The sequence below is a fragment of the Pollicipes pollicipes genome, unplaced genomic scaffold, assembly GCF_011947565.3.
Source record: "Pollicipes pollicipes isolate AB1234 unplaced genomic scaffold, Ppol_2.1 Scaffold_4002;HRSCAF=4701_pilon_pilon_pilon, whole genome shotgun sequence".
NCBI lineage: Eukaryota > Metazoa > Arthropoda > Thecostraca > Pollicipedomorpha > Pollicipedidae > Pollicipes > Pollicipes pollicipes.
The window spans coordinates 23,537,930-23,564,557 of NW_023596420.1; the positions used below are offsets into that span (position 1 = coordinate 23,537,930).

A 26,628-nucleotide genomic window follows, 5' to 3' on the forward strand; every position below is an offset into this window, starting at 1 on the left:
GGCAGAAATTTCCCAGCCCGGCCGAAATGTGGTGCGCTTTTGACCAAATTCTGCCTTGTGACGAGACATGGAAAAAAATAAACCATCGCTCCCGCCATACTTGGGAACTAGTGTGGTTTCGATGACATCATGCCAGTGATCTCACCAGCATGCAGGACGAAGCACGCAACCGATTCCCCTCAAGAATCTTGAAAGTTGCCCGATGCTAACTGATATCATACCGAAACTCATTGTTTATCGTCTTTAATTCTGATGTTGTCAAATGTAACTTTGTCTAAATGGAATGTTTTCTATGTCATTTCAGTTCTCGGCATACGAGGCCAACATCTGATCTGACCTTGACCTAAAATCTCCTCGAACTCAGTCGGCCATTCAGTTGGGTAATATATAATACCACACGGGTCGGTAATGCAATTTTCCAGGGCCGAGGCCACTGTCAGGATTTCTGCCTTCCACCTCTGGTATTGGGCAAAAAATCCACAACAATAAAGGGCGTGGAAAATTATTCCGCTCAAGTGTGGCACGCTCTTTATTGAATGCTGCTGCGTGACGGAACATGGAGATAAATTGAATGTCATTCTTCCCACCCTACCTGGATTATGACATCGAAAAAGAAGATCATAAGGAGACAGTTCAGGAGTTATCCAGTCTCGCCGCAGCAAGAAGCCGTCATCTCCACCATCGTCGTTGTCAGCATGAAAACTTTTCGGAAATGCCCCATTTTCCCACGATTGACATTTATCCCCAAATACTATCTTGAGTAGTTGTAAGGATTCTCCAGTAACAACTGCGGTCCAAAACGAATTTTACGAATTTCTGAGATATTTTTTGTCCCGAAATCGTTTGCGCTTAAATTGCCCCAATATTTCGGCCCGTGGTCAAGAAATGTATTCCCAGATAAAAAAGCGCTGAGGAAAAATGTGATACCATACGCACGAACTGATACCAAAAGCAAAACAGGCATGTAAAGTGCTGCGTGTGCATGGCAAACGGGTAGTTCTGCATTGGGTTAAAAGCATGCTACGCTTGGGCTGGAATAATTATGGAGGCCTTTGGTCGCTAGGACTGCTGCCCGGTCTGGGGCAGTCATTGCAGCAGCAGCCTCGGCCCCGCAAAAGTTATTTCACCGGCCCCATGTGGCATTCTATGACAGCGGGGGCAGAACCGAACTTCGGAACGACTACTTAGATTTCCGATCCCGCCCGTCGGCTGCGTGGGGTTCGGAACGACGCGTATAGCAATCCAAAACAAACGAGCTCGAGTCCGCGGCAGGTGCGCTGTTTGGTCTGATGTACACAGTGGTTGGCTGACAAGTGACCGATCAGAGGCCATTCCGTATGACACAACATTGCACGATACTTAACACCCTATGGGCTCCTACCTGGTTTATATGCCGGCTATAAATCAAAACAGCCTAGGTGATGAGTTCAGGACGCGGGCAGCAAGCCCTATTCAGCAACTGCTCTGAATTAAATTTCAATAGCAAACCTCTCCAAATAAACTAGCAGGAATTAGGTTTTCAAATGCCCTGAAATGAACACGGCTACCACAATCGCTCATGCATGGTGGTGTGAACTATGACGTAATCTGTACGCTAGATCTGAAAAGTTATGCAGCTGTCATGGTGCTGCCCAACTTCCCAGTGTGACCACAATCGCAATTTTTCTTTGAGATGGTGGACAGCAACTGCTGGGAATTACACGCTATACACGCTATAAAGGACGTCCGTAGGTACTGGGATCAACGTCTGCGCGACGGACGCTGCTCAGGGTGGTTTAGGGGATCTCGTTAAGTGCCTACCAGGTGGACATCAGATCAGGCAAATCTCTCACTAAACGAATTGGTGTCCCGAAGGCGTGTTATTCCTTTCTCCATCTTGTCTGCGTTGGACCGTGTAAAAATATGCCATGGGCAGCATTTGTGCGCAACATACCATAGGACAATTTGCATTTTTGGCAGAGCAGAGGGGATGAAAGCTGCCACAGGTACTTGGAAAATGTGTTTTTTTACGCCTGGTTTATCCCTCTAGTTCAAACCTTGTCTCAAACAGTTCGGGTTTGTCTTTGCATTGACGTTTTCATGTATTGCCTACTTTCTTGGAGTGCTTGGATTTTCATGCGCATGCTTTCTTAGTTTGGGTGCTGGCTGTTACATTGAGGGAGAAGGAGAGCAGGGCCAGCTGCAGGCTGGGGACAGAAGACATCTCAACTGAATAGGATCTTACACCCCGTGTCGAACAACGATCTGTTCTGGACAAAATTACGGGTGTATCACCATGTTAAGGAGGAAAATCCCAGCCATTGATAGCAGAGGACGGATGACATGCGTTTTCCTAGACTATGCACGCCTGTCAGTTCGTAAACAGGCAATCTGCTCACGTGATGTTCTGCGCTTGCAACACTGCAATGCGCTCTCCCCGGCACCGCTCTCTCGAGCTTCCGCCAGCGGCAAACAAACGCGTTGCCGAGACCGTACGGTGACGTCACTGGTCGATGGTGGGCGGGGCTGTACAGTCTTGGGGCTCTGCGGTCCGTGCAGCGTGGCGCCGGCGCGCGCGAAGCCTGGCAAGGGGCCCGAGTGCCGGTGAGGTGGTATCAGCGGAAGGCGCTGCTTCAACCGTTTTATCTCACTGCAAGCTGGCTAACTGGCCTTGTTCTTGGGCCTGTTCGGAGCTGTAGGCCTGCTTCAAGCGGTACGTACGATGGCTGTGGTTCCGTTTGTTATGCCAGAGCAGCGCAACGATGGCAGCGGTGCTGTTAGACAGCTGTTGTCCGCCGCTGTGGCGATAAGTGTCGCACCCGCCGGTAGTTTGTGATATCATACAGTGGACTTACGTCATCACTTGGGTGGTCAAGCCCGTTTCCGATTGGTTCGAACTCGGGATGACGTCACCGTCGTGACGTCAGACCCTGGTAGTTCCGCCCCAGTCATCGCCGTAGCGAACTGTCCTGAGAAACACAAGTTTGGAAAGGAGAGAGGGGCATAGAGCGGTCAAATCTGCGTAGAAAATCACGTGCCGTTCGCGGAAAACCGGATGGTGTATGTCGTCATGTGTCACTTCGGCCTGGTCGTGGCCAAGCAATGCCAGAACTGTTATTTGTTTATATGCGCGAACGCATGGTGTGAAGCCGAGGCGTGTGCGTTTCGCTGACAGGCACGATAATTCCGATGTCTCATGCTTCCCAAGAGTCTGGTCACTATGCCGCTTGCGATCATACCGTGTGGCAATGCTAGCATGCCGTTAGTGCTCCTGCAAACTCAATTTCTGGCGCGGACCTGACATGTTTTTTCTATTTACCTGCCATGTTTGGAGAGATATTCATCATACTGCGTTGCTGATGCACTTCCATACGCTGGTTCTTCGCGCGTGGCTTCGTGACATACTGGCATCCCAGTAATATACAGCATCAACCCCATCACTGACATATTGTGAAATGTAGGTAGGTTTTCTCACTGCCGTATCTTGTCAGTGTTGTTGCCGCACCCCATGCACTGGTGAGTTGGGGATCAGCTGCTTTCTTTCTGATGTACGATATAAGTGGTGTTGTTGCACCCCATGCACTGGTAAGTTGTAGGTCAGATGCTTTGTTTCAGATATACGATGTAAGTAATGTTGTTGCACCCTATGCACTAGCAAGTTGTAGGTCAGCTGGTTTGCAGCAACACCACTGATACACGATATCAGTGGTGTCGCTGCAGCCCATGCACTGGCAAGGTGTAGGCTGTCGCTTTGTTGCTGGTGCGCGTTGTTGGTGGTGTTGTTGCGTCATTGGGACTTTAGAACGCCCTCAGCTGCTGAGGCTATATGGCGTCGCCTGTCTCTCATCCTGGCAGGAAGGGCGGGCACCGCGGAGAATCGAACCCCATATCTCTGGTTTCTCAGACGTGCCATGGTTAAGCATTAATTACCACACTATCGGCACCCAAATGGTATTGCTACAGCCCATGCACTAGCAAGTTGTAGGTCAGCTGCTTTGTTACTGATATACGATATCAGTGATGCTGCTACAGCCCATGCACTATCAAGCTGTAGGTCGGCTGCTTTGTTACTGATATACGATATGAGTGATGCTGCTACAGCCCATGCACTGGCAAGCTATGGATGATTGGATCAGGTGCCTCACTGTCGTGATGTCCAAATATATCCTGTATCGTGACTGCCTTGCTATTGAAAGACGCTATTACCAACCGTCCGCTGTGAATACCTGTAACTCTCAGGACAAATATTGGCTTTTGATAAACTCTGTGAATGTCGTGCTGCGTCACTACGCCGTCTGCTCGAAGCAAGCCCGCCTCACCCTCCGAAGGATCTTCAGCCGTCTGATGTGCCGTCAAGCCTCTCGTCCTGTCCTTAGTTCTGACTCGATTGGATTAAATGGAACGAGTCAGCCACAACAGGGCCTTCCAAGACTTTTGAAGAGACCCGATGTAAGTCAGACATGAAATAAAAAAATCCACGAACCGCAATGCATTCTTTCGACCAACACGGATGGTAGCTGTAATTATGGATGGTGCGACGTCAGAACCGGCTCGCTCCCATCGGCTGGTATGACGTCAGAGACCGGCTCGCTGCCATCCACGGGTATGACGTCAGAGACCGGTTCGCTGCCATCCGCCGTTTGTCTGCGGGACGATCTGACTGGCCTTGTGTCGCACCTCACGTAACTGGGCAGTGTGTAGGGCTTAAGCCCAACCCAGCTGACATTTGTACCCAGCCAACTCTAGCCATATTCAGCTCAAGTGGAACAGTCTCGTCTCTCTCGTCAGTCTCTCGTCACGGTCCATCACGTCGATCTTCACTTTCCAATATTGCTGTCCGGTTTGGCGCAAACCTTTTTGTTGCCGTGGTGGCCGCTTCTAAAGCTGAACAGCACTGAACAAAAGCTTCAGCGCTTATACCCCGCTAACGTCCGAACGGGCTTGACGCCGGGCGCGGGAGGCGTCATGTACCGCGCTCACTGTTGGTGTCATGTGACTACTGTAGTGTGCTTTGAGTGTGGGGGAGGAAGTTTGTTTGGAACGTGGGTGAGACTGCCGCCCAGAACCTAAACGGGCGTGCGTGCGCGCTCCACTTCCCACTTGTCCCAACTTCAAGCGTCGGTGCCAGAGCCTGCTAAGCATGGCTTGTGTTAGGCCTTGACTTGGCTACCCCAACATAACAATGCCAGTTCAACGGCTATAGTTGCTGACAGATTTTTGCGTGCCTTGGAAAGCCGCAGCACGGCCACCCTGCCCGTGTATGCCGAGCTTGGTCAGCGAAAAAGCCAGCTGTCAATGGTCAAAAAGGGTTTCAAAGTGAGTGTTGAGCCGCGATCCCAGCGACTGTCACATGTTGACCAGTGCAGACGCTGCACCAACTGGGCTTCGGGAACAGGCTTTGTTTGTTGGGCTTAAAAATGTTAAAATAAATATGATCATATTAAGAGGCAAAAATAACGTATGTAAGCCGCTGGACTTTGCCAGATATAATGATTAAACTTTAAACTTCGTTTTGAAATATCCTAGATACTAAAATGATGTCAATTTATAACGAGCGTTTCATATGCAGATACACATACAGTCCTTCATGAAGGCCATCTTCAAAAGGCTTTTGGTTTTCACAATGTCTCGTTCGAATCTGAACGTGGGGAATGTGTGTGCATGTGCATGCGGGCGGTGGGCGCCATCCTCACAAAATACACCCACCCGCAGTAACCCTAGCGTTCTGTAGCATACCTATCATAATCATATGAAGTCCGGCCTGTTCTGGAAGAGCATGCGTCAGTCTGGCCAAGACTGCACGTCCGAGAGATGTCGTCTCAGGTGGCGACTTAAGGGAGACGCGGAAGCCGCAGCGACCCGGGCGGCGACGCGTTGTAGAGTGTCGAACCCCTGCAGCGGAAACGTCTCCTGCCCATCCCGGTGTGGGACCGGGTGACTGTGCGGTCAGCTACCACACCTTTGAGAGTTGTACGGCTGCTCTGGCTTTGAAAATGGTCTCTGATCTCATGGTGACAAAAAGAGCACTCATTGTTGTAGTTGTCGTCATGCAACTTATGAAACAGCTGACTCATGGTGAAACACTAAACACATGGTGGATATTTTGGCATTCGTTGTAAAATGCTAACTGGTATGTATTGAACGAAAAAGTTGGAAAGTGACGATGTAAGCGTGTGGCCAAATGGCTACTAGTAAAATGCAGCTTGCTCTAATGGCGAAAAAGAAAATGCTACAAGCCGAAACAGCGGCGACAGCAAAAAAAGTTAACGGGTGTATGCAACCATTTTGTGCTTTTCACTTGTTGCTACATCAGACACGTACGGTTTGATCAGTAATACAAGTTTTCTCGAAATCCCTCTGGATATCTGATTGATATCCTTGTTATGTTTTGGCGGTGTTGCACTGTCACTACTAAGTGCTATTATCAGCCTTAAGTGGTCCTGAGGTTTCATCAGAGTATGCTTTTGAAATATGTCCCAAAAGTGGGACGCTCCCTGTAATGCGTGCAAAGGACGCACAGCAAACGTCATCCACTTTTGATACGATAACATTGCACTTCAAGTCATCACGATGGGGTGATGTTGTGCTTTTTTACCGCACACGTCACTTGTTCGGTGTGCATGCAACTGCAAATGTTTCGCCTTTGGTTCGTGTGTCGAATTACACCTGGCTGTCACGTACCACAAAGGCAGCATGTGACGTGACGAACATTAGCACACGCTCAGGTGGGGGTCGGCGAACGGCGAGGCGTAGCCGCGCCAAATTTGGCATAGCTATAGACAATTGAATAGCGGATCGTGTGCTGTCAAAAAACTAGATGTACCTTGTAAAGTTGCTGACCTACGGTAGGTCAAAGTCAGGCCATGAATTCATCGAAGTCAACGTTAAGGAAATCGTTTAATCTGGTGGAACAACGGAGTGTTGGGCAAAGCCATACATTTCTGAGACACGTTCTTAGACAACACAACAATTGAATGACCAAACTCCATTGACCTAGGGTCAGGTATGAGGGTTAGACCAAGGTCAAAACCGACCTGTTTTGCCTTAGGGCTGGCTGTATGGGGTAGTTCCTGGTGCTCATTTCGGATTTATTGATAACAGAAACTGTATCAAACATCGTCCATGGACTTCTTAAAGGTCAGAATAGGTCACTGACCTAAAATGACGTCACTTATTAACATTCCGTTTTTAGGAACATACTATCTGGCGTAGTCTTCGTCGCTTATTATTCAAATGCAAAATTCAAAGCAGTCCTCTATGATTTTGGTCACCACGACCTCCAAAGGTCAAACAAGGTCAAAGAACTTGAAGTGAGCGCGTGAACTTCTGCTTAGAACATGTATCTAGGTTCTGCGGACACTTAAGAGACCAACCTGGAGTTTGTCCTCGTTTCACCTTATTTGACCCGAAGGTCATGACCTAGGAACCTCAAACTTTGATTAAGTGAGTTACGTGCAGTTCAACATATCCTGTGAATTTGGTGGGTCTTATTCTCTTAGTTCCTGAGATCCCAGGGGGCGGGTCAAAGTGAACCCCCACCCAAGCGATGAGTATCTAACCGACCATCCGGACGCGTGTCAAGCGGTAACGTAGTGAATCGGGTCTTCGGCATAGCATTGAGGGTGAGGGCATTGCTGATGTGGTGCTCTTTGGTTATTACGGCGGCCATCGCGTGTGTCTGTGCGCACATTTTCCAATGAGAAGACGGGCATTGCAAGGACATCAAATTCATCCAGGATAAATGGGCTGACAATACGAATTATTTTCAATTCGTTACTTGGCACTGGCGCCGTGGTAAAAACGCGTGGAGGCAATAGATTCCGTGATATCTAAAATGCGGTCTGGTAGCCTCTCAGTTTCCCTGTCGTCTGATTAATGCAAACCCCAGGCATACGCGAATGCATGGGAGAGGTATGCAATAGCTACCCCTAAAGAAAGGAACATTTGGGCGAATCTTTTGTTTTACCTCACTAAAGTGCCATTTAAACGCCTTCAAAACATTTTACCAAGAACGTTTTGGTAATTTTCATTTAAAGTCTTTTCAGATCTTTTTTGCTTGTCCGTGGCAATAATGAATGATGCTCGCAGGTCGGCGGATGGTGCAAAATGATGAAATGCTTCCGTGTAATTAGGCAGCTTGCATCTGCATTTGCTGCCCAGAGTAACACATTCGACATTATTCAAAATCACTTGCTGTTCACGACGGTACGAGTCTAGGGCATCGTATTAAGTGTTTTAGTCGCTAATGTATCGACGTTTCGGATCTTCCTCCCCCCCCCCCCCCAACTAGATAGCCGGATCCGCCACTGACCCAGACGTGCATTTATTTTTAATTCTGTTGTCAAAGGTCACGGTGCTACTCTCTGAATAAAGCTGTGTCCAAGCAGCACATGGTGGGCATAGTGTACCGTAAGCTCAAACTTCAGGTCGGTGGACCACATGAGGGCGTCCATAAATGGCGTTTTGCGTGAAGGTTGGAGGTTGTTGGAGCGTTAGCCAAGCGCGCCAAGAGGTAGGAGGTTAGGGCGGCACAAAGTTACGCTCAGGCAAACTCTGGGAGCTTTATTAGGGGTCCAGGCACATTTCTGCGCTCAGGTTGGCGTGCACCTGATGATTGACCAGAACGATTTTGGGCGGCGTAACCATGGGCATAGGAACGCTCCAAAAGGTGGGTGTGGGGCACGTTCCGGACACATTTTCTGGGGAAGCGAGCCCGGCGACCGGGAGGGGGAGGGGAGATGGACGAATCTGCCCGCTCTTAAGCCATCAAATGTTGTTGGGGATAAGTACATATCCTGACTGCTACGTCATATGCATCTACTGCTTCTTCTCCCGGTGCACAGTTTTATATGTAAGACTTATTCATGCCACTGGAGAAACACACTATGCAGTTTCAGAAAATTTGTCACGCGCCTTGGCATCATTGCCACTTGCAGAACAAAATTCCACAAGTGTGAAAACATTTTGGATCGCTGAGGGGAGGGACGTAGCCAAATCCATGGTAAGGAGTGCACATGTCTGACAAAGTGTCCCCCTGAAAGTCTCACGCTCCCGGCACCCGCCGCCTGATGCCATTTGCAGGTGCCAACGCCGTTCGGCTCTGCGGAAACTGCATCCCGCTCATAGCTCTTCTTGCTCCTAACATCGTAAGGCGTGCAGGCTTAAAGTTTTTACGTAACTGTTTCACGGGTAGCTTTTGCAAAAGAATGGACGTTCTCATACAAACATTGGTTGGGCTTTTATGTTTTTGACGTAATTGTAATTCACGGTTTTGAGCACTCGTGAGGCAGCTTATCTTTTACCGGGTGACGAGCCCCGTGGGTAGAACACTAGGGGCATATTATTGTACCGGACCAAGGGGGGGGGGGGGCTGAGAGGTCATTCCGTCGCAGCGCGGGTGCCTACCAGCTGCCATCCTGGCGATGAGGAGCGGAGTACCCTGGTCGGATCCGTATCCGATCAACGCATTTATCTATCCATTCTCCCGCTTTTTCTACAAGGAATGAGGTTTTTACTGCTATCTTGCTTACACGTCCATCTTAAACTGCATTGTACCTTCCAGGCGAATAGCGTGAAAATGGTGCCTGTAGGGAACGCTCGCAAACTTGTGGTCATTTCAAAAAACGCGTTGAGCTCTCAGCCAGACAACGTAATAATGGCAATTCTACGATGGTTGCATGAGACACCGGCAAGATATTAGGTGCGTATCTCTTTCTGAAATACCGCATTGCGCCTACGACATTACGCCACTGCGCCATCCTAAACATCACGAACCTATTTGGAAGGCATTGAAAGCGGGCAGCCAAAGGAACCAAGAAAATAAACAAACAGTGCAGCTTTAAGTACCAAGGGGTGCTAGAGAAGCCCCCCAAAATAGCTCCTCGCCCACTGTTCATGGTAATGAATAATGCTACTTACAATATGAAGCTTTGTTGCCCTATGCGCATGGGTCAAGATCTGGTAGCTTTGGTAGTTCGGTATGTATGCTTAAGATGGCACAAAAGTACCATAAATTTTGAGCAATTCCAAAAAAGTGGGGTGCGGTACTACAATTACCTTTACCACTAGGGGGTGAAGGGGTTTGCAAATTATTACTAATGGGCACCGTAATTTTTGGAAACCCTGTGACGAATACGAGCCAAGAATTCATCACTTTGTCGATGTAACGGCTTTGGAGACGCATCCCTAAACGGCTGGGTGATTCGCGTCCTTAGCCTCCGCTACACGAGACTGATCCGGACCTGGTCTCACTGTCTCGACTCGCTGCTGGTGCCGCCTTTGGTGGCAGTTACTTAACCTCTCCCCTCCCCTCCCAATGTGTTGGCCCACCGCTGTGGAACGCAAGCCGACACCGAATGGTGGCCACGGCGCCAGGGGCCAGTCAGGTGACGACCGACAGCTGACCAGTGGCGAGCCTCTGAGCGCGCCGCTGGCGGTCTGCAGCGGGTCACGAGTGGGGCCCGCTCAGCCGCATGGCAGCCGTGGGTTCACGCAAACCGTCTCGTCCGCCCGCAGACGCTGCCTGACTGCGCCTCTGCCGGCCGTCCGGCCGCGCCCGCCGCTGCCGGGCTGTTGGACGTGCCCCGCACCCGATAGGCCGATGCCCCGGTATGGGGCAGTGCTGCGGCCGGTGCTGCGCCGCTGAGCCCGAGTGTGACTGCTGCGGCTGGCGTCGGCGCGCCATGGGCTACTCGGGCGCAGCGCTGCTGGCCTCGGCCACGGTGCCTGCCGGCGAGGACGAGAGCGGCCGGCGGACTCTGGTGAGTCCAGCCGGCTGACAGCCGAGTCTGGCGTACGGAGCTCCCGTCTCTCCGCCCGTGTGGCAGAGCGAGTCCGGAGTTGCCCTGATGAGTTCGCTCAAGCCGCCAGGTGAAAGCGCTGTTTGAACCCTGGAATCGTTGGTCAGTTACACCGGTTGTGACTCGCTGGTGTCGTTACTCAGAATGAGGGTCACGTAACATGCGCCCAGTGGAGAGAGCGAGGGGAGAGAGAAAAAGGGGGGAGAGAGCGAGAGATAAGTGTGAGCAAGAGAGAGCGAAAGAAAGAGAGAACGAGAGAGAGAGAGAACGAGAGAGAGAGAGAACGAGAGAGAGAGAACGAGAGAGAGAGAGAACGAGAGAGAGAGAGAGAGAGAGAGAGAGAGAGAGAGAGAGAGAGAGAGAGAGAGAGAGAGAGAGAGAGAGAGAGAGAGAGAGAGAGAGAGAGAGAGAGAGAGAGAGAGAGAGAGAGAGAGAGAGAGAGAGAGAGAGAGAAGAGAGAGAGAGAGAGAGAGAGAGAGAGAGAGAGAGAGAGAGAGAGAGAGAGAGAGAGAGAGAGAGAGAGAGAGAGAGAGAGAGAGAGAGAGAGAGAGAGAGAGAGAGAGAGAGAGAGAGTCGTATGCCTACAAATCCAGCCCGTACGTATGGAACAATGGGTCCGAAGTGCGGCCCATATGTAGCCAGTGGCCAACATCATAGCTTTGAACGTCAGAAATTGGCAGCGATAACCCGTCTGAGTCTTCTGTAATTCAGGGATGGTTTGTCGTTCTTCCTGAAGCTCGAAGGCTTCCCTTTCAACTGTCTAAATCATTCTACGTGGCGTTTTTACAAACTGACGTAGCCGTTTTGTCTGGGATTCCCGACGGTTGAATGCATGTCAGATACAATGATGACCGTGACTTTGGTCACTGTGCACTTGAGCTGGCCGAAATCTTCGGTGGTGATATTTTGTGAAATCGTGATCGTTTCTGTCATCTTACGGATGTTTTTTCGCCTTTCCCTACGAGGTCCTCGGAGGCCCTAAGATCTCGAATACTGATTACGCTGCAGGCGTGGAGAAAACGACTTCGGAAACATTTGGCAAACAGTATGAGATAAATGTGACGTAACAGTGGCTTTTGATGGGTCAAACCAGGTTCAGTTCAACATTCCCATAACTCTTCTTTGTTCTCACGAACCCAGCATGTTACGGGAATGCGGAAAACGGCATTGAAGAACTCTTGCGAGAGCCTGGGTCTGCTAGACATCCAAAGGCGTGACCTGTGATATCGCGTCAGATCAAATAGGTGAAGCTATTATGGCGTCGGCTCATCTGACTATATCAAGAACTAAACAAGCCACGTCAATGGAGAAGGCAATGCAAACAACAACCAGAACCGGAACCAAAACAATATTAATGTTCGCCAGCTTGATAAGTGTAAGACAGATGGACTGTAAACAACTTCTGGGAATGCATGTCATGCGGAAAGAGGTAAATGAGAAAACAAAATTACTGTTGGGCAAAATTTCACACGATGTTTCACCGACGTAAACTTGTGAAATAAGTCATACGTCATGAACAGCCGAGGTCATAAGCTTCAAATCTGTGGGCGCTAATAGTACGAATCGCTCAGATGATACACTTCAAATTTTTACCGCGCGCTTGGAAATATTTTAAACTCAACTAGTTGAAATTTCGGCACCCTTCTCGCAACCCTTGGAAAGCTGTTTCGGGAACACCGCAGGGATCCTCTGAAGCCATTTCTTGTAGGGTGGTTAATTCATGTTTAATTGCTTATTTCCTACCGCCGTAGCGCTCACAATACAATTATGTAATCCTGGTGTTTAGAAGTTGTTTTGCCGTGCAATATATGGTATATACATCCGCAGTATAGACATTGACTTTTGTGCGCTAAACATGTGACGTGTACCTCAAACATGTATGACGTGTACCTCAAACGCGGTCCCTCATCTGCCTTGACCATGACACGTGGTGTCAGTTTCGCGCTATTTGTCACTCACATAAGGTGATGTGTGTCATTATTTCAGGCTCTTCCCCTACACGAATGCCTACCATGGAAGCTTGCGAACTCGAAATGCATCTGTGTTCGTGGCTACATACCCGAAAAGCCTTACAGGTAAGGCTTTCGCATCCTTTTCGTCTCAGTCTGGGTTAAGCTGGTCATGATAATTTATCCCAAAATATCAATACGTGAGGTCGCCTCTGGCGCTGTAAAAAAACATAACCTGTGTGCACCCATTCGTAAATGTGAAGGCTGTTTGGTTTACATTCATGTCGTGAAGGTAGCCTGGCATTCTCTTTCGTACGATGTAAACATGAAACGCAAAAGGCACAGAAGTATACAAGCAAACTAGTCGAAACCTTGTGGCGAAAAATCGCTGCCCGTTGTGAGTGTTCAGCAATACTGTATGAGTGGCATATTGCCGCCATCCTATGCGCTGTAGTTTAACCGTGTCTCCACGGCATTCACATGTCCCCGGTTTTCTCCGTCCCCAAAAGGCACCCACAAGGTTGCCCGTGTCGGTGCGTGTCCGGGTAGTTACACCGGAAACATTCTTCAGATAAACTGCTGGTTTCAAAGCATGCGTGGGTAGTGACTGATGAGCAGAGTTTGTGTAGCAAAGTGGCCGGAAGGAACGTCGTCTAGCGGCAACATGTTATTCGGTCAAATGCAGTGGCCGTGGCAACACCTGTCATACCGTATCATCCGTCCTTGAATGCGTGTACACTCGCTGTCCGTTTACATCCGGTTGCGAGTAAAGAATTCGTGTCTGTGCGAAGGTAGATGTGATGAAAACGCCACCTCAGTTACCCGCTGTTACCTCACCGCCTAGAAAGCATTGCAGTTGTAACAATCGTCGCACGCTGTTATCGGCGCCTCTGTTATCGTGGCACTTGGGGACGAAGTTATCTATCTCCTACGTTGAACACTGAAGGGTATACGATTGTCTGGGAGTGGTGCAGCTGCTCCACGTCCAAAAATGGATCTGTCGTCGTGTTCATCGGTTTCGATCGCCTAGGCTGAGCTGCGTGATCCGTGGCGTGCCTCCACAGTCCCTCGGCGCTCACGTGAGTGCTCACTGATGTCACGTGATGCCTGCTAATGACGCAGGACAACATAGATTGTCGCGGTTTCCTCCAATTCTGTGAAACCAAGACGAATCCTACGATGATGCGTACTGGAAACGGCGCGAAAACGGCTTTGCCCATTATGCGGCATACACCGCCGTCCATGACCGGGGGTTCGACCTCGATAACAAACGTCCCACCCGGACGCGGCGGGACTCAGGGCTCCCGGGGCACTATGCCCAAAACACCGAGTCACCGTCGCTGTCGCTGGTGAAATTGTGGGCCGCGGAACAGCGCGGCACACTGTTGACACGCGGCACCAGGTCAGGGTGTCCCGACCCGTCGGTCGCTTTGTTACGGGTACCACTTTCGTCACGCTTGTGTTCGTCACGATTGTAGACAGGCATTTGTTCACTTTGCGAAAAAAGCGTCGCTAGTATCTGGTCATGAGCTTGCAATTTTTCGCGCATGACTGGAAACCACAATGTCCTTTGCATCGATGTAGTGAAACGTTACCTGCATTTGATGCTTGTTAGCTGTCAGTATCAAAAGTTCGATTGCGTTTTTTTGTCGAGCCGACCTCATTGCGTATAACGTTCTTCTTGTCCTCTTTATTCTCTTGAGGGCATGGCGGATTCAAGTGTGCAGGCTTGGATGTTAAGTTCGTGGGCCTCTTCTGGCTTCAGCTGCCTTCCAGCTGCATTAGCAAGCATAAAACTACTGTTGTGAGTTACATCACATCACTCAAAACCTGACAGAGCCACTGCCTTGGGCAATTTGTAAATAAAATGACACGCAAATATCTGACGTCATAAGATACGGCTTGCTAAAGCTAAGCTCGGACATACGCAATCGATCATGAATAAAATGTAATTCATCCTCCTTCAAATGGTGACTCTGGTTTGATTAGTGTGTCTCTGGTTCCAATAGCCCAAATTCGAAAAGACGGATCTTTCCGAAACCTCCCATTGGCGCTGGATAACTCTCGCTGCGAGACTGAATCACTGAAGGTCGGACAGCCGCATTGATGCAATGATGCCGGTGCCTCGGGCATGGCTCTTCACATCACAAGCCTTTATCCATGACATGACGAGCATTATCAAGCTTGTATTCCAGCGATTGTGCACGGTGTCCACTTCCACATTCTGGGAATCGAGTCATCATATCGTTTTCGTGGTCGGACGTCTGCTGCTGAGCCTCGTGAATGTCGCGCGACAGCTTCCGGTCATAAATTCATCGCATGCTAAAGCATGTTACTGTTCTTGCCATTGTTGCTATAAAATAGCAATTATACACATGGGTGTAACCACGTCCCTGGGATTAGCGGGGCCAATCAGAGTTGCATGGGTCAAACTGAAACCTGAGGAAGTAATCTAGCCTGAAAATCACGTTTTGAACGGGAAAACATAAAAACGTACATTTCGGAAGCAAAATTGGAGCGAACAAAAACGGACTTTAAAAAATCGGACGAACAGGAGCCAGCGCTTGGTTTCATCCATGGTCGTATGCCTCGATTTCCGCTCAGCACGTGACTACCTTTTTACAGCCGCCGTACATTAACTTAAGAAGACATACTACTCTTAAACGGAATGTTCTGCAGGGGTGACTTTGGGACGTAAGCTTCTCTAAGCACAGTTTTGCGAAGACCCTCAATGTATCACATCAGCAGATTAATCAAGATCAATGAGCTGGCATTGCTGAAAGGATTACGCGCGCCGGACAGTGTCGTGACATGGCCTAGACGCTGCTAGATTTTCTGATTTAGTGCCAGATACTTGCTGTACTGCAAAGTCCTGTAATTTTCTATGCTAAGATGGCCGGTACAGGAGCTCCTCTGCAAATAGTAGGTTCGCGGAACAACCAAGCTGTGATGGTTTTATTTTCGATTATTTGGTGCGTTCATTGCTCCGCGGCGCCCAGCATCATGATGGTCGAGATAGTCCCTGCCTAATGATGATTTTCGTTGGTGCCTGGAACCATACAGAACATATTTTAAAGATAACTCAAAAAGATTACCGCTCATTCAGGTCAGCGCTCAAAATCGGGCCGCTCGTAATATTGATTGAAGTCTCGTTGCGCCTTTGATTGAAGTTGCGCCTTCCACAACACCGCGCCGGGATCCGTATGCCTCACTGGGTTGCAGTGGAATCGCTTGATCATGGAACCAGCGCATCGAAGAAGACGTGCGCCGAAGAGCCCCTAACACGGCTGGTGTGCGTGCAAGACGGGACATTCGAGAATGGGCGATTTGGTCAAGAATGTGTAGTGGTGCACTAATCCGTCGTTCTGCGGAGATCCGAAGGTCGTCCTCTCCTGCAGAAAAGTAGACGGGTATGCGTATCGTACTCAATGGCGTGCTCGCTGGGGCCGCTGGGAGACGGCGGCAGCTCGTACCGGCTCGGCGGGTCTCGCGCCCCGCCATCTCATCTGCGCCTGATGTGCTCGCGGGGCCTGCGGCCTTCTCCTGGCTGAACCGTTACTGCACCTGATGCCAATCCGGTGCATTACCTGGTGCAATATCTCTGGCTGATCAGACTACCTGGTGCAATATCTCTGGCTGATCAGACCACCTGTTGGTCGCGACATGTGATGTCGCATCAAACGTTACAACCGACGCCGCTGTAACGCGCCTACTGGGGGACAACCTTCCCCGATGGGACCTGGTCGGAGGACACGGCTGGCCACCTGGCTGTGCCTCTCGGTCCGGGACCAGTTCAGAGGTCACGGCGGGTCACCTGGCTGCGTCGCTCGGTCCGGGGACCTGACCAGAGGTCACGGCTGGCCACCCCTGTGTCGCTCGGTCCGGGGACCTGACCAGAGGTCACGGCTGGCCACCTCCGTGTCGCTCGGTCCGGGACCTGACCAGAGGTCACGGCTGGCCACCTCTGTGTTGCTCGGTCCGGGACCTGACCAGAGGTCACGGCTGGCCACCTCGCTGTGTCGGTCCGTCCGGGACCTGACCAGAGGCCACGACCGGCCAACTGGCTGTGTCGCTCTGTCCGGGAACTCTCCCTCTTGCGGGGGCCCCGGGACTCTCCCCTCCGGATACGGGCCGGCGCCGCACTGCTGCGCAGGCCGACTCGGGAGCACACTGCCAGCAGCCACTCTCGCTGAGCGAGAGCGCACAAAACCGGTCGGCCGCACCGCCCGGACCGGTTTTTGCTTAAAGCTTGCCTCGACTTTGTGACCGCAGCCGCAACTATGATGCTTGTCGCATTTTTCATAGAAACGTTACACTGAGGTTATTGCTGGACAATTCATGTAACGTTCCTTGCCATGTGTTTTGCTCTTTGCTCGAAAGTTGTTTGGTAAAATATTGGCGGAGAACAAAACGAGGACTCAGAAAAGCAATGCTCCTGGTGGTCTTCATGGCGGGCTCTCCTGCGTTTTTATCCTGCCGTCCATCGTGTGTGGATGCTGGTCCTTGCTGTTAGTCGGTACCCGAAATTCACAGCCGGTCATAATTCCGCCAGTTCTCTAAAGCAAATGTATTCATGTGTGGGGGACGTTAACCCACTAAGCGTGAGAAGCTCACGCGACTGTTGGAGCAGGGTCGTACTCGTCCTCACGACTTGGGCAGCCCTCATGCAGTGATCCGATGGTGTGATCCCGTTGCTGGGAATTCGGCGCCAGCGGCGCAGCCTCTGACTGTGCCTGCGGCTGCTCTGTCAACAACAGTCGGTGCTGTGTGTGACGCTGCTCGGCGCCCAGGTGGTCGGTGAACCTGATGAACGGTGGACTGGACGGGGACATCGCTCTGCACATCAACCCTCGCCACGACTTGGGCCACGTCGTCAGGAACTCAAGACTGGTACGGCGTACATATGCAGATATACATATATAGACCGTATACATATATGAGACCGCTGATGGAGAACATGTCCGACCGGGGAGGCAATCGATGCTGAACATTGGCGGACCACGCAGTGTCAGATATACAGGCTATGATGTCAGGAAAAATATAAGGTGCTGTTTTCAGTTATTTTAGTGACTTTCTATCCGCAGTATACTATGTCTGTAGATCCGCGGATTCAAAGAGGGCGTTCAAAAACGACATGGCGGAGAGGTTGGAAACACCTAGATGGCAGGGTGCTGTTTTTGAAACAGACGTGTACTTCTTGTCAAAAGGGTCAAGAACACGAAATTTAAGAAGCGCGCACAAACAGTAAGTATGAAAAATGTAAATTGAATAGCCGCGGAAATGGTGACGAATGCTCATGACTATGTAGACGAATGACGAAATTCATGAGAACTGCGCGACAAGAATGAAATTATGTGGAAGCTATGGTTCCAGATGCACAAAAAAACTTGATTGTCTCCACCTGACCGTCGCTTTTCTCACATTTGCCGCGCGAGGATCCTCAGCCCCCTGCTGTCTCAAAAACGGCATCACATGAATGTAACTGAACATCATCGTGAGTCATTTTGGTCGGCAAATCCAGGCTGGCCAGCCAAATTCGCGGATCCGTTATTGCATAACCTGCATGCTATGTATATAAAGCGTTACTAGCACCTTGAATCATACACAAAAACAGCCTACCAGTGGGCAGGAGTTGCTATGTCCCAGCTTAGGCCATACAGTTAAGCCTTGCATGCATAAATCCTAGCCCGCTAGCTCAAGACAACAATGAACCAAAAGACGTGGGATGATGTCCGTCAGTCTAGGGGCTGCGCCACGGGTTTTAAGTTGGGGGGGGGGGGGGGCAGGGAGCCTGCTGGGCAAAGTGAAGCTTCCTCTCAGGAAGGCTTCTGCGCAGTATCGTATTCGGGGGGGGGGGGGGAGGGAGTGGCACCGAAGGCGTGTGCCCCTTATCAAACTGTTGCATGTATAATATACAAGTAAATAGATGTCGACAGTCTTCTCATTATCCAGCAACGGGCCTTCTCATGATTCAGTAAGGAGACTCACTAATCGAACGCAGGGCCTTCTGGTCCAGAAGAGGGCCTCCCAATGCATAAAAGAGCAAACAGGATGCTTGTGATACACGAAAGGGCCCCCAGACCAAACGAAGGGTCTTCGTTATCCCAGAACAGGACATTGCGATCCCGAACCGTGGCCATTTGATGCATGAAAGGAGCTTTCTGTTGTCACGCCAGGTCATTCAATGTAAAAACTGTTCAGTGAAGATTTTCTCGTTTGGCTCACTTTGCCCAGCCTGACGTGGGATCACTTGAGCCATTGTATTTTTATAGAACCGCATCATCATTAAGTACTGGCGATGCAACGAATCAAGGTCGGAAAATCGTTTAAAGCGTGTTTTCTACGATAAACGTACTTAAATGGGCGCCACGGCCTGAGATTCAGCTTTCGTGACCTCGGCAAAAAATGATGACCTCATTGCTCGTGGCCTGTAACTGGCACTTGGTAGTGTGCTTAAATGTTCCCACTTACGCACAGCAATGCTGGAAATGTAACTTTTGAAAGCTCCAACGCCGAACGCTGGCGTTTTTCAAGTGATTCTTTGGTAATCTCAGGGGCACGTCAGCGCATGTTTTACAGAACTGTCACCAAATGTAAGCCCGGGAACTGGGGTAGATGCACAGGAGCTCGTTCGCTTTCTTTACATAAAACGTCCTGGAAAAAGTCGAGGTCTTTTTTTCATCTATTTATACACACACACACACACACACACACACACACACATATATATATATATATATATATATATATATATATATATATATATATGTGTGTGTGTGTGTGTGTGTACATGTATAAATAGATGAAAAATAGACCTCGACCTCGACCTCGACCTCGATATATATACATGCATTATAATCCATCCATATCATTCGTAAATGCTCGCAAAATGAGTGTGCCTTGCTCTGTTCTTGAAAGACGGCATTGCTCTGCACTACACATGTTGTATATTCTTTGATGGGTTACCTGTAGCACATCGCCGTCATGCATATGCATATCACAGCTGTTTTTGTTTTTTGCAATTCCATGGATTGTTAAGAAAGGTAACTGCTCCAAGTTTTATTTTTGCGTGATAGGCTTGGTTTTTTTCGATGCGCGTATTGGGGAATCTTTATTCTGACCGCGCAGCTGTTGCGCGTAGATGTCACAGTGAAATGACATTTGGACGTTTCGACATTTGATTGGATGCCATTTCGCGTTTGGTCGCAGCTTGGCTACAGGCAGGGAGGCGACATAGCAACAGCTTGGCTACAGGGGGGCGACATAGCAGCAGGCCCGCCATCCATCATCCCACGTCATTGTGTCAGTCCTGCCGGAGCTTTTGTGTCAGCGGCCTTGACGCCTGGCGAGAGCCATGTTTTGTGTGCGGTGTGTGCCCACTTGGAATGTCCGTGAGACCGGGCGTATTCGAATGCGACGCACCATCGAATTAACATGTCATTTATGAGAACCGGACAAATATTGACGGCCGCTGTTTGACCAAAGAGTGGCGGCGGCGCCGGCACCTTCGAGTGTTGGTAGTCGGCATGGCTGTGTTTGCTGCCTCCAGAGCGGCGCCTGGGGGCGGGAGGAGCTGTGCGCCACGCCGCCCCTGCCGTTCGCGCCCGGCCAGGACTTCGAGCTGGTGATCTTCTGCACGGAGAGCTGCTATCTGGTATGCGGCGTTTCCAGTTTCCTCTCGCGCTGGCTACGTCCTGCTATCGCTCAGGTTCATGCATGCCACAGAGAAAGGCAAGATTGTGGCTGCATTCGAGATGTTTGTATTGTTGGCGTTCTCATCCGCAATCACAAAGTTAGGCCGACATACAGCGTACCATGATCTTCGTGAAAATGGATTCGAATTACGAATTGAAAATAGCGAAGGAAATGAAATGTTTCCCTATGGATTCCCTTCGGAGCTGATAAAAACTCGAGCAATCTGGTCAGAAGCCCTTCCCAGTTCCTTCTGCATGCACGAATTCTTGTTTTAAATTGCGGCCGTTTTGATTTTTTCCGACTTATTTTGTTTACACCCCAGACTAGCACCCGTCGTCGATTTGATTTCGTCATGGCGTTTTTCGGGAATCGATTTCTCAGAAAATTGTCAGGAAAAGCGTAAAACTAAGCGGCACAGGTAAAGGGAGTCGTATTTCCAACGCAGCGTTAGGAAGCCTTTTTCTGCAAGTACAGATAAGACGTACACCTCTAATGACCTGACTCAACCCTTTTGACCACCCCTTGCCCACTGGCTGCGCTCAAAGCTGCATACAAAGGGGTCGGTGAAGCCACCGAACACAAATATTCTAGGTCAACCTGTCTTCACTTGCTGATCCTGATCATCACTTGCTGATCGTATTGGCAATACGTTTTCGTGCCGAATAAAACACATTTGTGGAACCGCGAAAATTATTGGTTCGGAAATGTGTTCAGTGGCGAATAATGTGAGCAATGAAGCTCAGTCGGACGTGTTTGAACCATGTGTCTTGGTTCCTGCGGACCGCCGGCCGTCGTCCGCCCGGCTGACCACTGCCCCCACCGTCTGCCCGGCTGACCACTGCCGCCGCCGTCTGCCCGGCTGACCACTGCCACCGCCGTCCGCCCGGCTGACCACTGCCCCTACCGTCTGCCCGGCTGACCACTGCCACCGCCGTCTGCCCGGCTGACCACTGCCGCCGCCGTCTGCGGGGCTGACCACCGCCCCCGCCGTCTGCCCGGCTGACCACCGTCCCCGCCGTCTGCCCGGCTGACCATTGCCGCCGCCGTCTGCCCGGCTGACCATTGCCACCGCCGTCTGCCCGGCTGACCATTGCCACCGCCGTCTGCCCGGCTGACCATTGCCACCGCCGTCTGCCCGGCTAACCATTGCCGCCGCCGTCTGCCCGGCTGACCAATGTGTCTGCCGTCTGCCCGGCTGACCACCGTCCCAGCCGTCTGCCCGGCAGACCACCGCCCCCGCCGTCTGCCCGGCTGACCACCGCCCCCGCCGTCTGCCCGGCTGACCACCGCCCCCGCCGTCTGCCCGGCTAACCACCGTCCCCGCCGTCTGCCCGGCTAACCACCGTCCCCGCCGTCTGCCAGGCTGACCACTGCCCCCGCCGTCTGCCCGGCTGACCACTGCCCCCGCCTTCTGCCCGGCTGACCACTGTCCCCGCCGTCTGCCCGGCTGACCACTGTCCCCGCCGTCTGCCCGGCTGACCACTGTCCCCGCCGTCTGCCCGGCTGACCAGCCGCCCCCGCCGGCGGACCACCTGACCGCCTAACTGCCGCCGCCAGATGTCGGTCAATGGCCGTCACCTGGCGTCGTTCGCGACCCGCTCGGCGCTCTCGGCCGTGCGCACGCTGCACGTGGATGGCACGGTCCAGCTGACCGGGATCGAGTACTCGGACGGCGTGAAGCAGTACCCGCCGCTGCCGGCGCCGGCGCTGGCGCTGGCCGACCGGCCTGGCGGCGGCTACCACGCCGACAAGCCGGTCAGTAGAAGCCGGCCGGAGACCACTGCTGTTGGGGTCTCCTGACGGCGGAGGAGGGGGTGGCAGGGGGCGTGGGGGCTTGGGCATCCTGACCGACCGACGGGGCCCTGGATGTTCTGACCGGTGAGATGGTCTCGGAGTATCGTGGCCAGAGTGCGATCGGGCACAGCCCTCGCCGCGGTATGGAACTCACGTGGTCGCTACAAACCGAGCTCGTCACTGGTGAGGGTAAGCTGGGCGGATTCCAAAGCTTTGTGAGTCCATCCCAGTTGGAGTGTGGGAGTTAACGTGAGGAGGCCTGGACACTCACCTGCATCCCTCCGCCATGACTCACGTCTTACGAGTCGAGCGAACGCTTAGCAAATTTGGGCACAAAGACAGTGGATTGCGGTTGGGGGCTTCACCAGCGACACAGCCCGGTTACCGCAGCGGCTTCATCGAAAGAAAAGCTTTTGACTGCCGCGGTTATCACATCGGCCTCGTCGAAAAGTTATTGACCGCCAGTAAAAATAAATAATCCGAAATTTGAGTCACACACGGCACCAGGTTTCTCAATCGGAAGTAGAAATTCATGCCTAGTCTGTGCTCGTAATATCGTAAATGCGATGCACTTTGTCACGCGAGGAAAAATGTCACGAGTGAGCTCTGCTGCTGTGACATCTCGCGCTGGACGAGTCCAGTTGACGTGTGCGCCTGGCCGCCAGACTCCGCGAGTGCGCCGTTGCGGTGAGCCCTGTGCCACGCCGTCAACTGTGCTGTGTGTGACAGCCGTGTGCCACGCCGTCAACTGTGCTGTGTGTGGCAGCCGTGTGCCATGCCGTCAATTGTGCTGTGTGTGGCAGCTGTGTGCCACGCCGTCAACTGTGCTGTGTGTGGCAGCCGTGTGCCACGCCGTCGACTGTGCTGTGCTGTGACAGCCCTGTGCCACGCCGTCAACTGCTGTGTGTGGCAGCCGTGTGCCACGCCATCGACTGTGCTGTGTGTGGCAGCCGTGTGCCACGCCGTCGACTGTGCTGTGTGTGGCAGCCATGTGCCACGCTGTCGACTGTGCTGTGCTGTGACAGCCCTGTGCCACGCCGTCAACTGCGCTGTGTGTGGCAGCCGTGTGCCACGCCGTCGACTGTGCTGTGTGTGGCAGCCATGTGCCACGCTGTCGACTGTACTGTGCTGTGACAGCCGTGTGTCACGCCATCGAGTGTGCTGTGTGTGGCAGCCGTGTGCCACGCCGTCGACTATGCTGTGTGTGTGGCATCCATGTGGCATGCTGTCGACTGTACTGTGCTGTGACAGCCGTGTGGCACGCCGTCGACTGTGCTGTGTGTGGCAGCCGTGTGCCACGCCGTCGACTGTGCTGTGTGTGTGGCAGCCGTGTGGCATGCTGTCGACTGTACTGTGCTGCGGCAGTTATGTGTCGCACCATCGACTGTGCTGTGTGTGGCAGTCCTATGCCACACCGACAGCTGTGCTGTGTGTGGCAGCTGTTCCCGTGCCGTCTGCCCGAGCCGATGCAGGAGGGAGGCGTTATTCAGCTGACGGGACGAGTCCGCCTCCTGCCCTTCTCGTGAGTCCCCGGCGTGGCACAGACACGATGGGAATAACCCTGCGGTTGATAAGCTGCCAAGCGAACAACTGACCCACATAGAACTGGTGCCCGGTATGTGGCGGAATTACAAAAATGGAAGAAGGCAGTGATTCCGACAGTATCTACCACTGAGTTTCCGTCGGGACGCTGCCGCCAGCCTGTCACGCGTGTGAGAAGCCAGATAAGGCTTTTCAGAAGCCTCGTGCTTGGCTACGCCACCGGCAGACCGACGTCAGTACACCCGCTGTATACTGCACGCCTTACAGAGCGCAGTGCTCCCTGCGCTCTGCGACTGCTGGTGCATGGTAACGAATGTTGCGGGATGAGTGTCCAGAGCCGCTCAAAGGCTGAACGGTCGGGAGACGTCACGTTGCTGCACTTGTGACAAGGGGCTCTGAAGTATGTTTTCACTGCAACCAGATGAAACAGTGTCAATGGCCTCGTTCCTCATAGAATAAACAAGAAAATAGATGTGACATCCCGGCCACGTGCCTTTATCGAAACGAATATAAACATAACGAATAAACTCTACGAGGAATAAGGCTATCAGTGCTGTCTTAGCTATATGCATAACGTTCTCGCAAACGCACTTAACGACTTACGTCATTGTTGCTGGGTCTGCTTCGTTATGTCGCTTCTGATCTTCAGGTTTTTCGTGAACCTGCTGCACGGCAGCCAGCTGTTCCCGGAGCCGGACATTCTGCTGCACTTCAACCCGCGCTTCCAGGTTAGAGAGGCCGGAGAGGCTGGGAGGCGCACGCGCAGACTGTGGGACGATTCGCCATGGGCGGCTGGCAGCACGGTCAGCGGAAGGGACACATCACTTAGTCGTTGGTAAACGTAATGATATTTCCGCAGCTGGGTGCTGAGGAGGGTGGTACGAGGCCATGACTGACCCGAATAGTTCGCATGCATGGTGCATTGCAAATGCAGGATGTGGTCAGAAACCACCCAAGCTACCTGCTCAGATCTGCGCCGACCTGCACGTGAAATCACTGGTTTCCAGCTCATCTCTCCCGGGTACATATAATCTCTTCTCTCTCCTCTCTCCCCTCTCCGACCCCGCCGGAGCTGGTTGTCGAAGGTCAACAGGAGCTTTGCGATGTCAGGCGTTCGAAAGACGCATACACATGCTTGAAATGGCAGTGGAGCTAGGGACCGGATACACACATCGTGCCTAACGTCGAAGTGAGGTGCCAGTCGAACGAGTCGTTGCGGTGTTGTGGACACATCCCGATGTGTCTCCCCCTCCCCCATCCGTACCCAGGCCCCAGGACCTCGACCCGTGCAGCGCGGCTCGGTCACGGGGTCCAGGATGGAGTTCATCCGGTCTGTCCCCCGCCCCCCATCCGGGCCCCAGGACCGCGTTGCGACGGTGCTGGGCGCCTGACCTGCCGCCGCGCGGCCTCTTCACAGGCTCCTGGGAGTGGTCCCGCTGTTGATCCTGACGCTCTGGACTCATCTCCAGACAACTCCGACCGTGTCACGTCATACCTGCTCTGGTCACAGTGTCTGCTGTCTGCTGTCTGCTCACCCCCCCCCCCCCCCCACATATACACACCACACCATGCCACCATAGCGCAGACCCGACATCCCATCCCGTTGGCGTTCGCTTGATTTGGTATGAGTTTATTCGTGAGGATACCAGCGGTAAGCATGCAGTCTTTCTAGTCATAAGTCAACTGGAATTTACCATGTTGTTCAAAACCGCCGCTGCTCCGAAGCCAGAAAAGCAAGAAGCACATTTTTTGTATCAAAACACGCGCAATGGATGCTCCACAGGCTAATGAAAAGTTGGGGATCGGTTTCACAACATGTCGGGAGGTATCCTCAAAAAACCTATATGGTTGCATCTCCTTGTCAGGGCGGGGGTTATCAGATATTGGTCAAAATTGTTAACCAAATTTGGCTTTTCCGCACGGCCCACAGCGATTGGGACATGACTGTTGTTTTATGAAACCCGTGTGGGAGTTGTTGCCTGACTTGGCAGCGTAGACACCCTCGTTACTGACGATTTCCGTGGTGATTACCGCTAAGCATCTACATATTCGAGTCGTCGAACTAACCTGTATTTCAGGACGGCCCTGACCGGGTCATGCGCTCAGCTGTTCCCCGTGTCGCCAGGTGCTGGACTGTTTTGAGGTGATCGTGGCCAATTCGCGAGTGGCCGGCTGGGGTAAGGAGCAGATCGTCCAGGACTTCCCGTTCCGGGCAGGACGACACTTCGTCATCAGGTGCCCTCGCCAGTCACCACTAGGTCGTTCAGGGCGCACGTCCGCTGTTTCCGTAACGGAACTCCTGGCGTGGTGTAAACAAACGGGCTTTCCAGATGGATGTTTTTTCGTCTGATTCCGTTATTGCTGCCGCTGGTGAGTCATCCGGTGATATTCTGGCTCGAGGCTTTGTGATTCATCTGTCTCAAATAAGAACCCATCGTGTAGCTGGTATAGTCTTACTTGTATATCACTGACTCATGGAAATCTTCAGCTGACCTCTGTGTGAATTACTTGGCCGGACAACTAATGAAAGGCCAGATGACGCACATCTCACGACAGCGATGTGAGCATTTAGGACGCCTTTTCCACGGCTGGAGCCACGTTGGACAGCGATCGCCTCCTCTCCGGCTGACCGCGATCTCTGTATATCTGCAGGATTGTCTGCCAGCCAGGATCCTGGGACGTGTTCGTCGATGGGCGACTTCTTCTGAAGTTTCCGCACCGGCTCTCCAAGAGCCTGCTGGACGCCGTGGAAGTCCGGGGCGACGTCATCGTGGAGTCGGTGCATTTCGAACCCAATTCCAAGGATCTCATTCAGTTCTAGGACTGGACTGCTTACAGCTGGTCACGCAAATGCCGATTTTCTGTCCACG

General features: G+C 52.0%; 1 protein-coding gene across 2 annotated transcripts; it reads left to right on the forward strand.

The window, feature by feature from the left end:
• The first annotated feature begins 2,116 nt into the window (after positions 1 to 2,116).
• On the forward strand, positions 2,117 to 26,628 carry LOC119093264 (galectin-4). Of its 2 annotated transcripts, XM_037216189.1 has the most exons (10): positions 2,117 to 2,692; positions 10,495 to 10,739; positions 12,765 to 12,853; positions 17,518 to 17,617; positions 20,277 to 20,381; positions 21,980 to 22,177; positions 23,656 to 23,738; positions 24,408 to 24,486; positions 25,884 to 25,993; positions 26,411 to 26,628. In XM_037216189.1, exons 2-10 carry the CDS (start codon positions 10,590 to 10,592, stop codon positions 26,577 to 26,579), a joined length of 1,083 nt encoding a protein of 360 aa, XP_037072084.1. In that variant the 5' UTR covers positions 2,117 to 2,692; positions 10,495 to 10,589; the 3' UTR covers positions 26,580 to 26,628. The 2 variants fall into 2 exon arrangements, with proteins under 2 accessions (XP_037072084.1, XP_037072085.1); XM_037216190.1 differs by lacking the exon at positions 10,495 to 10,739 and having other exon boundaries at positions 2,483 to 2,692.

Excerpts from the sequence above, each read along its gene's own strand:
- LOC119093264 (XM_037216189.1), top strand. The coding sequence starts at position 10,590 with ATGGGGCAGTGCTGCGGCCGGTGCTGCGCCGCTGAGCCCGAGTGTGAC. Across the intron at positions 17,618-20,276 it reads TCGTCAGGAACTCAAGACTG|AGCGGCGCCTGGGGGCGGGA; the intron begins GTACGGCGTACA and ends TGCTGCCTCCAG. Across the intron at positions 23,739-24,407 it reads GTCCGCCTCCTGCCCTTCTC|GTTTTTCGTGAACCTGCTGC; the intron begins GTGAGTCCCCGG and ends TCTGATCTTCAG.